Raw genomic sequence first — 12,546 nt, forward strand, 5'->3', positions numbered from 1 at the left:
TAAAGCACACTTTAAGGCCACTGAAGAGACTTGACAGGCCGGAACCATGGCTCACGCCTGTAATCTCAACACTTTGGGAGACCTAGGCGGGTGTGATGGCTTGAGCTCAGGAGTTCCAGACCAGCCTGGTCAACACTGTGAAACTTTGTCTCTACAAAAGCATTTTAAAATTAGCTAAGCATGGTGGCGCATGCCTGTAGTCCAAGCTACACGAGGTCCAAGCTGAAGCTTGGAGGATGGCTTGAGCTGGAGGTCGAGGCTGCAGTGAGCTGGGGTCGTGCATTGCCTATCAACCTGGGCGACAGAGGGAGACTCTGTCTCAAAGAGACTTGACTACTAATGCAAAGTATGATGTTTGGTTGGAAAGAGAATTTTGTTAGAAAGCAGCCATGAGGGACACTATGGGACCATGGGGAAAATCGAAAATGTTTCATGTGATTCTACAGTAGAAAACTGTGTGATCTCAATGTTACATTTCCTGAGTGTCCTGATGCATTAAGGTTTTGTGGGAGACCATGCTTCTTTGTAGGCGATACATGCTGCAATATTTAGGGATAATGGATCTAACTGATTCAAATGGATCTCAGACGATTCCACAAAACATGAAAAATAGAAGCACGCGTACATGCTCAGAGAACGACGGGAGTGCAGGATGGAGGGAGGGATGAAGCAAATGTGAGAAAATGGTAACAACTGGAGGATCCAGTAGAAGAATACATGTATGGGTGCTCCTCTGGCTTTTTGTGCAACTCTCCCATGGCTCCCTAATTTTAACAAATGCCATCTGGGATGAAGGGGGATACTGGACCATTTTATTCCAGTCAGTTTGAAAACAAAGCAAAAGGTAACCAGTCGCTAGAAACAAAACCCGCCAAGACTGACACAAGAAGGCACAGCCAACCTGAACCGTTCCAAATCGTTACAGAAAGATATCAGTAGTCACAGGCTTTCCACTAATAAATCCAGATTCCCCATCACATTCTGACAAACAGCCTAGAATACATATCTTCCATTTGGACACAAACTCGTGCAGAAAATTGAAAGGGAGGGGCCGGGCGTGGTGGCTCACGCCTGTAATCCCAGCACTTGGGAGGCTGAGGCAGGTGGATCACGAGGTCAGGAGATCGAGACCATCCTGGCTAACAAGGTGAAATCCCGTCTCTACTAAAAATACAAAAAAAAAAAAAAAAATAGCTGGATGTGGTGGCAGGCGCCTGTATCACAGCTACTTGGGAGGCTGAGGCAGGAGAATGGTGGTACCTGGGAGGCAGAGCTTGCAGTGAGCCAAGATCGTGCCACTGCAGTACTCCAGCCTGGGCAACAGAGCGAGACTACGTCTCAAAAAAAAAAGGAGGAACAATCCTCCACTCACTGTATGAGCTTGGCATAACCTCAATAACCAAATCCTGCAAGGAACCTAGAGAATATTACGAAGAGTCACAGGCTCATGATATAGAAGTAAAAATCAGTACCAGAATCTTAGCACACGGAAGCCTACAGGATATGAAAAGGAAAATACCTAATATGGCATGACTAATATCGGCTTCATCTCAGAAATATGAACTTAATTTCCCTTCAGAAAATACAGTGGTATAATTCTCCACATTAACAGATTCAGGGAGAGAAACACGCTCTTCTTAGTCACAAAAGGTATTGACTAAATATCATTATCCATTCGAGATGTATTGCTGACATTATGATTTCCTAAAAAGTTAGGACTATTGGGCTATAACTTACTTAGAAGTCTATGAGATCTTGTAAATGCATATGGCTGTAGAAACACCAGCACAATATATATAGATATAGAGCATCGCCATCTCCCCCAAGTTCCCCACGCCCTCTGGTAGTGAACTCCTGGTCTTACCCTCAGACCCTGGCAACTACCAGTCTGTTTTTTCTGTTCCTAGAATTTGCCTTTTCCAGAATGTCATATAAGTGGAATCACACAGTACGTAGCATGCGTATTTGGCTTCTTCAGAGAAAGACACTCAGATCGCAATTCTCTAAAGGTGCAATGTACAGTTTCATGACCTGGGTAGTAGTTACCTGGCTTGATCACCTTATACCTGTCAAATGGCCGGCTTCTGAGTTATCCCAGTGTGTGTGTGTGTGTGTGCATGCGTGTATGTGTGAGAGAGAGAGTGTATGTGTGTGTTGTGTATTGTGTTTCAAACATATAATTTTACATTTGGCTGCCTCTAACTTTTATATGTTGGTGAGTGTTATTAAATGGCAATTATTATACTTAAGAAAGTGAGTGATTATTGGAAAAGTCAGCATGTGATTTCCTCTGGGTGTGCAAAGGGGGGTAGTGATCGGGATGGGGCAAACAGGAGGGTTCCAAAACCTGCTAACGTTCTATTCCTTGCTCTGCATGGTAGTGGCCTGGCTTCAACATTGCACAATCACATGGGCGCCGTTCACGCTGGATCAGGGCGGGGCACCCTGGAATCCCACAGACAGAGTTTGCATGCCACCCTGGCGGCCACAGCCTACGCAGCCGTACCTGGCAAATACTGGTGTTGGCCTCATCCTTTGAGGAAAAGGATAATGGGAAAATGTGTGGGGAAAAGGAGGAGTTCTTGGCTTGGAGGCTGAGGACAGACGTGCATGAGGTTGCCTGAATTCACCCAAGAGTGTGTTCCAGGCAGGCTAAAGTTAATGGCTGTTACTTACCATGACCACTATGATCCTATGGTTGCCATCTCACATCTCCATGTGCCGTGCCCTGGGCCTCCGCCACAGCCTGGAAGGCCACCCCTGGGGACTGTGGCTGGCGGGCGTGCTAGGAGACTCACACACCTTCGGCCCTACCTGGAGTCTGAAGAGGAGAACGCTCTTTTCTGCCCAACAGAGTAAGAGGTCTCATACGAAATATACCTGTGGCAGCCCTGGCACCAGGTGTGGGTGGGATTCTGCTCAGGGCTCCGCCACCGTGGCTGCATTGAGGGCAGGCACGCAGCTCACCAGACCTCCGGAGCACGTCTGAGCTGAGTGGCAGGACAAGGCGGGAGGGGGTTTAAGTCTCTCCAGGCTGGACCCCACAATCCTCTTGGTGGGAAAGGAGGCTTGAGGGAAAAGCAAAAGGGGATCACTGAATGGGAGGGGCTCAACCTCCTCCTCTCCACTGGGGCCCAGATGGATTCCTCTAATCCGAGAGCCTCGTATTCTGCACTTATTTCCCCTAGAAGCGGAAGGCTCCGCCCGACCATGGCCTGGAGTGTACATGTTACAGCCCCATTATTGTGTGGGAGGTAGTCTGAATAGGGAACCGAGGTGGTGTGCTGAGAGGCAGGGCTTGCAAATCCAGCCACCGGGGGATGGGTTCATGCCTTCCATGACTGTCCACGGGCTTCTCCCCTTCCACACTGTGTCGACCATGGCCCATGCCCCCCGGGGCAGTGACTGGGTCTGGAGTTCTTCCCCCACCAGAACTTGCCTAGATGTCTCAAGTGGTAAAAACCCAAGCTGGAGAGTCCCTGACACACGTCTTTCCCCAGACACCAGTCTACTGTGTTGTCCCTGAAGAAACAACCACCTATGTCAGGGCTAAAGCCTTGGCCTGAGGAATGAAGCCAACCCTCTCAGGCAAGGGGTTCGATGTCGATGGGGTATGTCCCCACCACTGTGGGTAAATAGAGATGTAAACAGAGATGTTTACATCTCTGAGGCCCATGATTGGCCCTCCACGTACGTGATGGTCTCACCCCGTCCCGGCAGTGAGACACAGTGAGAGTATGTGGGAAGGCGGTACCCAGCCTGACCAGCTGTCCCAGGGTAGTCCCTCTTTCTGGCTTTCCACCTGCACTGTTCCCACCCTGCCTGTGTCTCCCTTACCTCAAGTCATGGCACCTTCCCATGGGAGCTCCCTGCTTCCTAGATGAAACATCAACCAGCGACTCTGAGCATTATCACTGCACCCACACACGGAGTGCTGATACATCCCATTCATCCTGCGGAGGATTGGGAGCCTACTGTGGCACCTCCAGCATTCTGAGAGCCCGACACCCATCGCTGTGTTTGGCGAAGTCCCATTTGTTCCACTCTGCACCCTCCTAGGTGTTAGAATTGAACAACACCTCTTGTCAAAGGTAGATCCCAGCCCTGCTTTTGCGCATTTGATCCTTCATGGATCCTTCATCACTGCTTTCACTCCGTGAATCAGCCCTTTCTTGCTCAAGGAAGAGCACCCCCAATTAATTTGATTCCCAAGCGGGTGCATGCAGGGGCATGCTCATGCAGGCGCGCACGTGCGCGTGCACACACACACACAGACACACACATACTAACCTTGAGTGGTATCTGCATTTCTATTGTCTTTGTCTAATCAACACCCAGTCTCTTGGCGATGGGAGCAGGGAGAACCTACACACACCTCCTCACTGGAATAGGAATCTGCTCCTGAATCTGGGGCCCACCCAGTCCAGGATTGTGGCTGAAGGTAGTGGGCGATCCCAACTGTCAGGGAGGGTGAAGGCAGAATAGGGACCTCAAGGAAATCTCGTGTGACCTCGAGAGCAGTCTGGAAGACTGAGCAGGGACATGGAAATATCACATGAATAAAAACCTGTGAACTTGGGGGTGGTGAAATGATATTTCACGGGGACCATCCAAGACCAGCCAGGCCTAGCATCGACACTTGCCCTGGAAAGCAGCGGCCATTTTCAAATCAAGGGTATGGAGCTGACAGGCTGCTGAAGGGACTGTTGGCTGCCCATAGGACGCCAAGGATGTGGAAGTCGCCTTCCGTGTATCTCCCGGCCCACAGTTACTACCTGGCTGGCCCGCAGGCACCAGAACAGATCCAGTGCCCCCACCTCCAACCAGAATCTACGCTGCCCTTTTCTTCCGCACTCCATGTATCTTCCTTTGGCTCAACTTCCCACCAGGGTGGGGCTTCTGCCTCACCTGGCTACTAAAACTAAGGAGGAGGACCTGACTGGATTTGGTAACTGAGGCTCAAAGGTGAGGGCTAAGAGGAACTGAGGATGCCACGCAGGTTACTGGCCCAGATGACTTGACTGTGTGCGTGGTGGCACCAGAGGGACATAATACCTCCAGAAAGAGGACTGGGCTCTGTCATGTTCCTCAACAGCATGGAAATAACCGTGCAGGAAAGGCCATCCACGTGAAACCACTGGGAGAGCAAGGATGCTCATAATGGAAAGGATGGTGGCAGGGCAGAACCAGGACAGTGAACCACAGGAGGAAAGGTGAGAGAGACAGGGGTTTCGGGAAGGAGGCCATCAGTTCCTGCTGAAGGATGGGAAATAGCACTGAAGAAGGGACCTGCGAGACTCCAAAGTAGGAGGAGAAGAGGAAGGAATATGAGCAGGGTGTGTAGGAGAAAGGCAGGAAATGCTCCTGTGGCGGAGCAGGGCCCTCACAGCACCTAGACCCAAGCACTATGGTGACTGCAGGGCTGCTGCTCAGAGGCCGGTCCAGGCGCCCTGCAGGGAGAGGCCCCACCACAGAGCGTCAGTGGAACTGCTCTTCCAGCTCCAGGGAACAGAGCAACACCTGGCACAACACCAACACTCCCCACACACAGAGAGGGCAGACCAAACACCACAGAATATGAGAACGACTTTATTTCAACTGCTTTGAACTACGTTGGGAAGGGGGCAAATGCAGTGGAAGAGAGGAAGTCCTGGCTGAAGAGGATACGGAGGGAACCCGCTTGGCTGCAGCTCTGGAGCTCCAAAGTTGGCAGCTGTTCATCTTGTAGGAAGATGCTGGCTCCAACCTGTGAAACAGAGCAGGCTCAGGGACAGGCCCCCAGCCAGGGCCAGCCCACAGCCCTCCTAAGCTACCGGGACTATGGGAAGGGGCATGGTATGTGCAACACTCACTTCAAAGGTCCTGGAACTTATCAGTGAAGGACTGCATGGCCGCTGAAACAGAAAGGCAGAACCGGGCACTCCAGACCCAGGGAAACAGAAACCCATGCCCTGCCCCCATGGGGAATCACCTAGCCCTGCAACCAGATACCCCACCAGCCCTGGGACTGACTCACCCACCCGTCACCTGAATTAAATGTGGAAATGCCTTCTAAGGAGGAAAGTGGTTCTCAGGTGCTGGGCCATCCCAGTACCGTTCAGAATGTGTTCCAAAGACAGATAAGCCAGCCAGCAAGCAAAAACCGTATAAGCCACACCAGGCAGCAGTTAAAGGGAAAACACATGAGGTGTCTCTAACTGTTGTAAGAGAAGGAGAGTTCTGGGACTCGTGGACAAGTATACACAGAGTTCAGATGACACATTGCTGTCTGTGCACACCCCTAGCTGGAAAGGCACAGGAAGGCTCTAGGGCCAAGCCTGCTTGGTTCTCTTCCTCAAAGGAAAGTCAGTCCCAGTGATGCCGCCTGTACCTGCAGCCCATCCCCACCCCCGACACCTGCAGAAAGACACCGCTGTCCATCCCTGCCCCAGCCAGGGCTCTGTCATACCTAGTTGGTCTCTAAGGTCCTCAATTTCCCTCTGCAGCCAGATGCACTAGCCCAAGAGACACCGGAGGAAGAGAAATGGTTAGTCAATTCTGGCCTCCTCTCTCCCTGTCCTCCCTCTCTCCCCCAGCCCTGACAGCCCCCATAGCCTGCAGCCCAGTGGCGAGGTGGGTTGGCATGAATCCCTCGATGTAAAAGAGGCACCCTCTCTCTGGGGGTGCAGAAGGTGTGATGGGGCGGGCGGGGGGACACAGATATCAGTTTAAACTGGACACGGATCCCACCATCTAGTGTGGACTTGGATTTCTAGGAATCACACAAAGCATTACCCAAGGACAGCCCGGGGCTCCCGGGGGCTGCTGCTGCCTTTCTGGTCTTGGAGGATGGACAGGTGGCTGCTGGTCACCTGAAAGAGAATACAAATTCCAGCTTCCAAGCTTCCCAGTGAGGTGGAAAAGGCCTAGAAGGGTCTAAAGTGAGGCACCATCACCTTCTGCTGGCAACACGTTGCCCCTGCTCTGCACAGCAACTCCAACCATTCCTCTGGGACTGTCTTCCCTGTTCCCCAGTGTGAGCCCATGTGCACCTATGGCCCCCTAGCATTGTGACTCGGGTTGGACGCCAGCAGTGGGGCAGCCACAGCCAGGCCCTGGGAGGGCCAGTGTGGCTGAGCAGGACTTAACAGAAAAGGGCTCAATACCGCTGAAAGTCTCCTTCCAGAGTTGGAGTTTGGGGCACTGCTCCAAATTGCCCCCCACCACACAAACCCCACTCATAGAGGAGATGTGGCTTAAAGCCCAGCCCCATTGACACCCCATTTCCGTGGGGCACCTGCCTGGGTGGCAGGGAAGAATGGGAACAAGATCTCGCCCCTAGAAGCGACAGAGCCAGAGGTTTCCCTCCCGACCCCTCTCTCCTCCACCCTTATTAAGCCCGCAAGACTCACCGGAGGGCATGGCGTCTGGGCAGGAGGCCTCCCAAGCTGTGGCAGAGGGCTCTGAAGTTCCCAGAACTTGGGGAGCTCTGATGTTGGGGTTGCGACTGCTGAGTTCTCCACGATGCATGGATAGGCAAGGCAGCCCTGGCCTGTGTGTGGGAAGCTAAAACAGAAATTTCTGAGTCAGGCTGGTGGTGGGGGCAGGCGGTGAGTACATGTGGGAAGGGGTTGTGGTAAGGTGGAGACTCCGGAGCCTAATCTCATTAGCACTTTCTCCTCAGTCAGCCCCTTGCCAGGAGGCAGAGCCCAGCCAGGGAAAACTGGGGATACTGAGATAGCCCGGGCTACCTTCCAGGTGGCTCGGGCAACAGCTAAGTAAGGAGGAGTCAGGAAGTTGATGAGCCTAGATGCCCCAGGTTGTGGCCCACACTTTAGGGGATCACCCCAACCTCACCAGCTGCTGGCCCTGCCTTCCATCCCAGCTTCTCTCTGGGGGAGGAGGCAGGACCCCTGCAGAGTGTCCGGAGGTATGTCCGTCACACACCAAGTGCTCCCTTTAACGTGTGCCCCTACAACAAAGACCCTTATTGGGCATTCTAGTATCCCTGGGCTCCCGATGACAACCCTCGAGCAAGGGATAGAGGGGCATGGCTAAACCGGTGTGTACTGGAAGAGAGGAGGTATGGTGGGAGACAGAGGAGGAAGAGGATAAAGAGGGAGAGGAGAGTGAGAAGGGCCTACTCACTTGGGCCCTTGGGACCTCATCTCTATTTGGGTCATTATCTTCTCTGGCCACAACCTGGGACTCCCTGGTCTTCCTTCCTGCAAGTTTCTTCCCAGGGCTGCTGTGCTTAGGCTTTTGTCGTTTCTTGGAGATCCCCTGGGGCCACACACCAGACAAGGGCTGGGAGGTGGCCGGCTCCGGGGGACCGGCTGAGAGTCTCTCTCCGCAGGCAGGAAAGGATCTTCCCAGGGCCAGTGAGAGGCACCCCTAGGGACTTCTTCTCCTGGGCCATCTTCCTCCTTGAAGGGCCCGGGGCACGGCCCCTGCAGTGGCAGCTCCTGAGCAGCTGGGCCTGGCCTCCACCTTTCCCAAGGACCTGCTCTGCATTTTCTTCTGGGGAGAGTCCTCCAGCTCTCCCACAGCCGGCCTCTCCACGACTGGAGTGAGTCCGCGGGGAGCAGAGGTCAGGAAACGGCCCGGCACGGGCAGGTAACTCTCCTTGCAGTGGAAGCCTGCGTGTCTGGATGTGTCTGCTGCCTTCTTGCGGCTGCCGGACTTGGCTTAGCTTCCTTCTTTGTGGCGAATGCCCACCTCATCAGTGGTAAGTCCTGGTCTCATCGGAGGAATCAGAGTCGTGGGTAGACATCCTGGTGGGGCCTTTTGCAGAAGACTGCTGGGGATCCGCTTGGAAGCTCAATCTGCTCTTCGAGCCCCTTTCTGGGTTCTTCCAGGCCCGGCCTGGCCCAGGACCACTGAGGTGGAGATGACCGGCAGAGGCCTGCTGCCATTCTCCAGGGCTGGGGCTCAGCGCGCCACTCCCACTGGGATCGCTCTCAGGCTGGAAGCTGAAGCCCTCAGGATCTGTGAACCTGCTCTGGCTCTTACCGCTGCGCAGTGCCCCCAAATTGAGGCCTCGGCCACGGCCGTGGCCCTGTGGGGCTCTGGGGCTGACCGTGCCGGTGCCAGCCTGCTCGCCACCCTCCAGGTCGAAACCGGCCCCCCAAATGGACACCTCGTCGGGAGAGCTCATGGCGCCAGTTCACGCAGCCTGGCCTATGGGGAGACGGTCATGCTGGTAATGGCGGGAGGGGAGAGCCAAGCCCAGCCAAGCGGGCCACGGGACAGGAACATCGACGCCTTTGGACCCTGCTGCCCTCACAGCAGGCAGAAGTACTAAGTGTCCCAGACAGCGCGTGGCTTCCAGCGCGCCTTCGACCCAGGTGTCGAGCCTTCTCATTGGTCCCCCCTCCACCAACCAGCGCACCCTTTGTTGGGTGACGCCTCTGGGCTTCAGCCAATCGGGACACAGGCTCTTGGTTTGCCCCGACGCCAGTCATTTGGGTGGATGCACTCTGGTCGGGTCTTGGGGCCAGGGTGCACTGGAGCTCTCAATCCATCTCTTTTCTTGCTGTCTTGCTCCCTCCCTACTTTTTAATGATAGCTCCTCTGTATGTCTGGTGCTTCTCGTGCATCAGGACATTTATTCTCCCAAGCTTATGAGCTGGGGGCAGCTCTCCCCTTGACCTCTGTCTTACAATGGGACACTGGTGCTCAGAGATGTGGCTGTCATTGGAAAGTAGGTGCCTGGCCAGAGGCAGCAGGACAGGAAGAAAGAGGTGGATCGACAGCTCCAGTGGGCCCTGGCCCCAAGACCCGACCCAAGTACACCCACCCAGTCAAAAGACGGGCGTTGGGGCAATCCAAGAGTCTGCTTCCTGATTGGGTAAAGCCCGGAAGCCTCACCCAACACGGGGCGCGCGTGTTGGTGATGGGCAGACCAATGAGAAGGCGTAGAACAATGAGAAGGCAGGACGCAGGCCTTGAGGGAGCCCGTAAGCCTCGCACTGTCAGCGACATCTCGTGAGCTGACTGTGGTGAGGGTGGCGGTGTCCCAAAGGACTCGCTGTTCCTGTGGCCCCAGAACACCACCCTTTGCTGCTCTTTCAGTTCTCTCTCAGGCTCAAAGCTGAGAGTGTCCCCCTCGGCTGGGCTTGGCTGGGCTCGGCTCTCCTCTCCCACTGTTACCAGGACGACCGTCTCCCCACAGCCTGGGCTGTCTGGACTGGCGGGCGCCATGAGTTCCACAGATGAAGTGTCCGTTTGCGGGGCTGGTTTCGGCCCGGAGGGTGGCAAGCAGGCCGGGGCCCACAACGCCAGCCCCGGAGCCCCACAGGGCCACAGCCACGGCCGAGGCCTCGATTTGGGGGGGCAGCGCAGTGGTGAGGGCAAGGGGGAGAGGGGGTTCACAGATCCTGAGGGCTTCGGTTTCGAGCCCGAGAGCGAATTGATAGAGCAGGGAAGGGTGGTACTCTGGGGCCAGGAAGGCCGGCCTGGCACCCCGGTCGACGACCAAGGGGACGGTGTGGACTACTCTTTCTACCTGGCTGATGAGCCAGCCACCATCATGCCGCCGTCCAGCGTCCAGGGACACCCGTCCCCAGAAGGCGCCGCTGCCAAAGGGTCCACTGACATCTGGGCGGACCTGGAGGTTGGTCCCAGTGGGAGAGGCGCGCTGAACCCCTGCCCTGGAGAATGGCAGCAGTCCTCCGGTGGCCCTCTCCACCTCAGTGTTCCTGGGCCAGGACCGGCCTGGGAGAACCCAGAAAGGGCCTTGAAGAGCAGATTGAGCATCCAAGTGGATCCCCAGCAGCCCTCTGCGGAAGGCCCCGCTGGGCTGAATACTGACGACTCTGATTCCACAGATGAGAGCAGCGACTTACCGGTGATTAGGGTGATCATTAGCACCAAAGAAGGAAGCCAGGCCAAGCCCGGAAGCCCCAAGAAGCCAGCAGGCACTTGCAGACGCCCCAGTTTCCACCGCAGGGAGAGTTACCTTCAGGCTCAGGGACCTCACCTGACCTCTCCTCCCCGCAGACTCACCCCAGTAGTGGAGAGGCCGGCCATGGGAGAGCTGGATGCGCCTTCCTTGAAGAAAACGCAGAGCATGGTGTGGGGAAAGGTGGGGGTCAGGCCCAGGTGCTCAGGAGCTGCCGTTAGAGGGCCCCTACCCCGGGGCCCTCTGGGAAGGAAGGTGACCCAGGAGAAGAAATCCCTAGAGGGTGCGCCAAAACCGGCCCTGCGGGGAGCCTTTCCTGCCTGGGGGCAGAGACACTCAGCAGTTCCACCTGATCCGGCCAGCTTCCCACCAGTCTCTGGTGTGGGGCTCCTGGGGAAGTCGACGAGACCCAAGGAGCCCAAGCACAGCAGCCCTGGGAAGAAACCTGCAGGAAGGAAAGCCAGGGAGTCCCAGGCTGCTACCAGAGAAGATAATGACCAAAATAGAGATGACGTCCCAAGGGCCCAAGTGAGTAGGTTCTCTTTGCTGCACTCCTCTTTCTTCTCCTCCCTCTCCTCCTCTTTCTCTTCTGTCTCCCCCCACTCACCTCTCTTCCAGTACACACCTGTTTACCCCATTCCACCTTTATCCCTTGCTCGAGGGTTGTCATCGGGAGCCCAGGGACACTAGGATGCCCGATTGGAGTCCTCCTTATAGGGGCACACATTAAAGGGAGCACTTTGTGTGTGCCAGGCCTGGCTCTGGACAGTGCAGTTGTTCTGCCTCCTCCCCAGAGAGGAGCTGGGATGGAAGGCAGGTCTGGCAGCTGGTTTGGATCACGGGACTCCTTAATGTGTGGGGCGCAAAGCTCGGGTGTGTAGACTCATCAACTTTCCCAATCCTCCTTCCCTAGTTGTTAAGCAAGCCCTCCTGTCTTGGGGCTGACTGAGGGAGAGTGCTAATGAGATTATTCTGGAGTCCACCTTAACACAGCCCCTCCCCATGTGTACTCACCACCAGCCCGACTCAGAAATTTCTGTTTTAGTTTCCCACACAGAAGCCAGAGCTGATTTCCCTGTCTGTGCGTCGTGGAGAATACAGCAGTGGTGACCCCAACATCAGAGCTCCCCAAGTACTAGGAACCTCACAGCCCTCGGCCTTTACCTTGAGACGCCTAGTGCCCAGATGCCATGCACCCTCCGGTGAGTCTTGCGGGTTTGATAGGGGTGGAGGGGAGAGGGGTCGGGAAGGAAACCTCTGTCTCTGTCGCTTATGGGGGCTTAGCCGTGCTCCCAGGTTTCCCTGCCCACGCAGGCAGGTGTCCCACGGGAAATGGGGTGTTGATGGGGCTGGCTTTAAGTCACATCGTCCTCTCTGAGTGGGGTTTGTGTGGTGGGGGGCGATTTGGAGCAGTGCCCCAAACTCCAACTCTGGAAGAAGACTTTTGGTGGTACGGAGCCCTTTTCTGTTAAGTCCTGCTCAGCCACACTGGCCCTCCCAGGGCTTGACTGTGGCTGCCCCACTACTGGCGTCCAACCCGAGTCACAATGCTAGGGGCCGCGGGTGCACATGGGCTCATACAGGAGAACAAGGAAGACAGTCCCAGAGGGAGGATTGGCGTTGCTGGGCAGAGCAGGGGCAACGTGTTGCCAGCAGAGGGTGAT

At 55.3% G+C, this 12,546-nt stretch overlaps 1 protein-coding gene and 1 pseudogene across 1 annotated transcript; one reads left to right on the plus strand and one right to left on the minus strand.

Moving 5' to 3' along the window:
* Positions 1 to 5,576: 5,576 nt before the first annotated feature.
* Positions 5,577 to 9,222, minus strand: LOC117078125 (annotated as a pseudogene).
* A 656-nt stretch (positions 9,223 to 9,878) lies between these two features.
* Positions 9,879 to 12,354, plus strand: LOC117077736 (uncharacterized protein CXorf49-like). The gene is made up of 3 exons (XM_033201383.1): positions 9,879 to 11,410; positions 11,928 to 12,084; positions 12,197 to 12,354. Exons 1-3 carry the CDS (start codon positions 10,181 to 10,183, stop codon positions 12,352 to 12,354), a joined length of 1,545 nt encoding a protein of 514 aa, XP_033057274.1. The 5' UTR covers positions 9,879 to 10,180.
* Positions 12,355 to 12,546: the final 192 nt, after the last annotated feature.

The sequence above is a fragment of the Trachypithecus francoisi genome, unplaced genomic scaffold, assembly GCF_009764315.1.
Source record: "Trachypithecus francoisi isolate TF-2019V2 unplaced genomic scaffold, Tfra_2.0 Lachesis_group6, whole genome shotgun sequence".
In the NCBI taxonomy this organism is placed as follows: domain Eukaryota; kingdom Metazoa; phylum Chordata; class Mammalia; order Primates; family Cercopithecidae; genus Trachypithecus; species Trachypithecus francoisi.

Bases quoted from the DNA above. Each gene is read 5' to 3' on its own strand.
- LOC117077736 (XM_033201383.1), top strand. From the start codon at position 10,181: ATGAGTTCCACAGATGAAGTGTCCGTTTGCGGGGCTGGTTTCGGCCCG. The intron at 11,411-11,927 runs GTGAGTAGGTTC...TTTCTGTTTTAG, and splicing joins ATGACGTCCCAAGGGCCCAA to TTTCCCACACAGAAGCCAGA. The intron at 12,085-12,196 runs GTGAGTCTTGCG...CTGCCCACGCAG, and splicing joins CAGATGCCATGCACCCTCCG to GCAGGTGTCCCACGGGAAAT.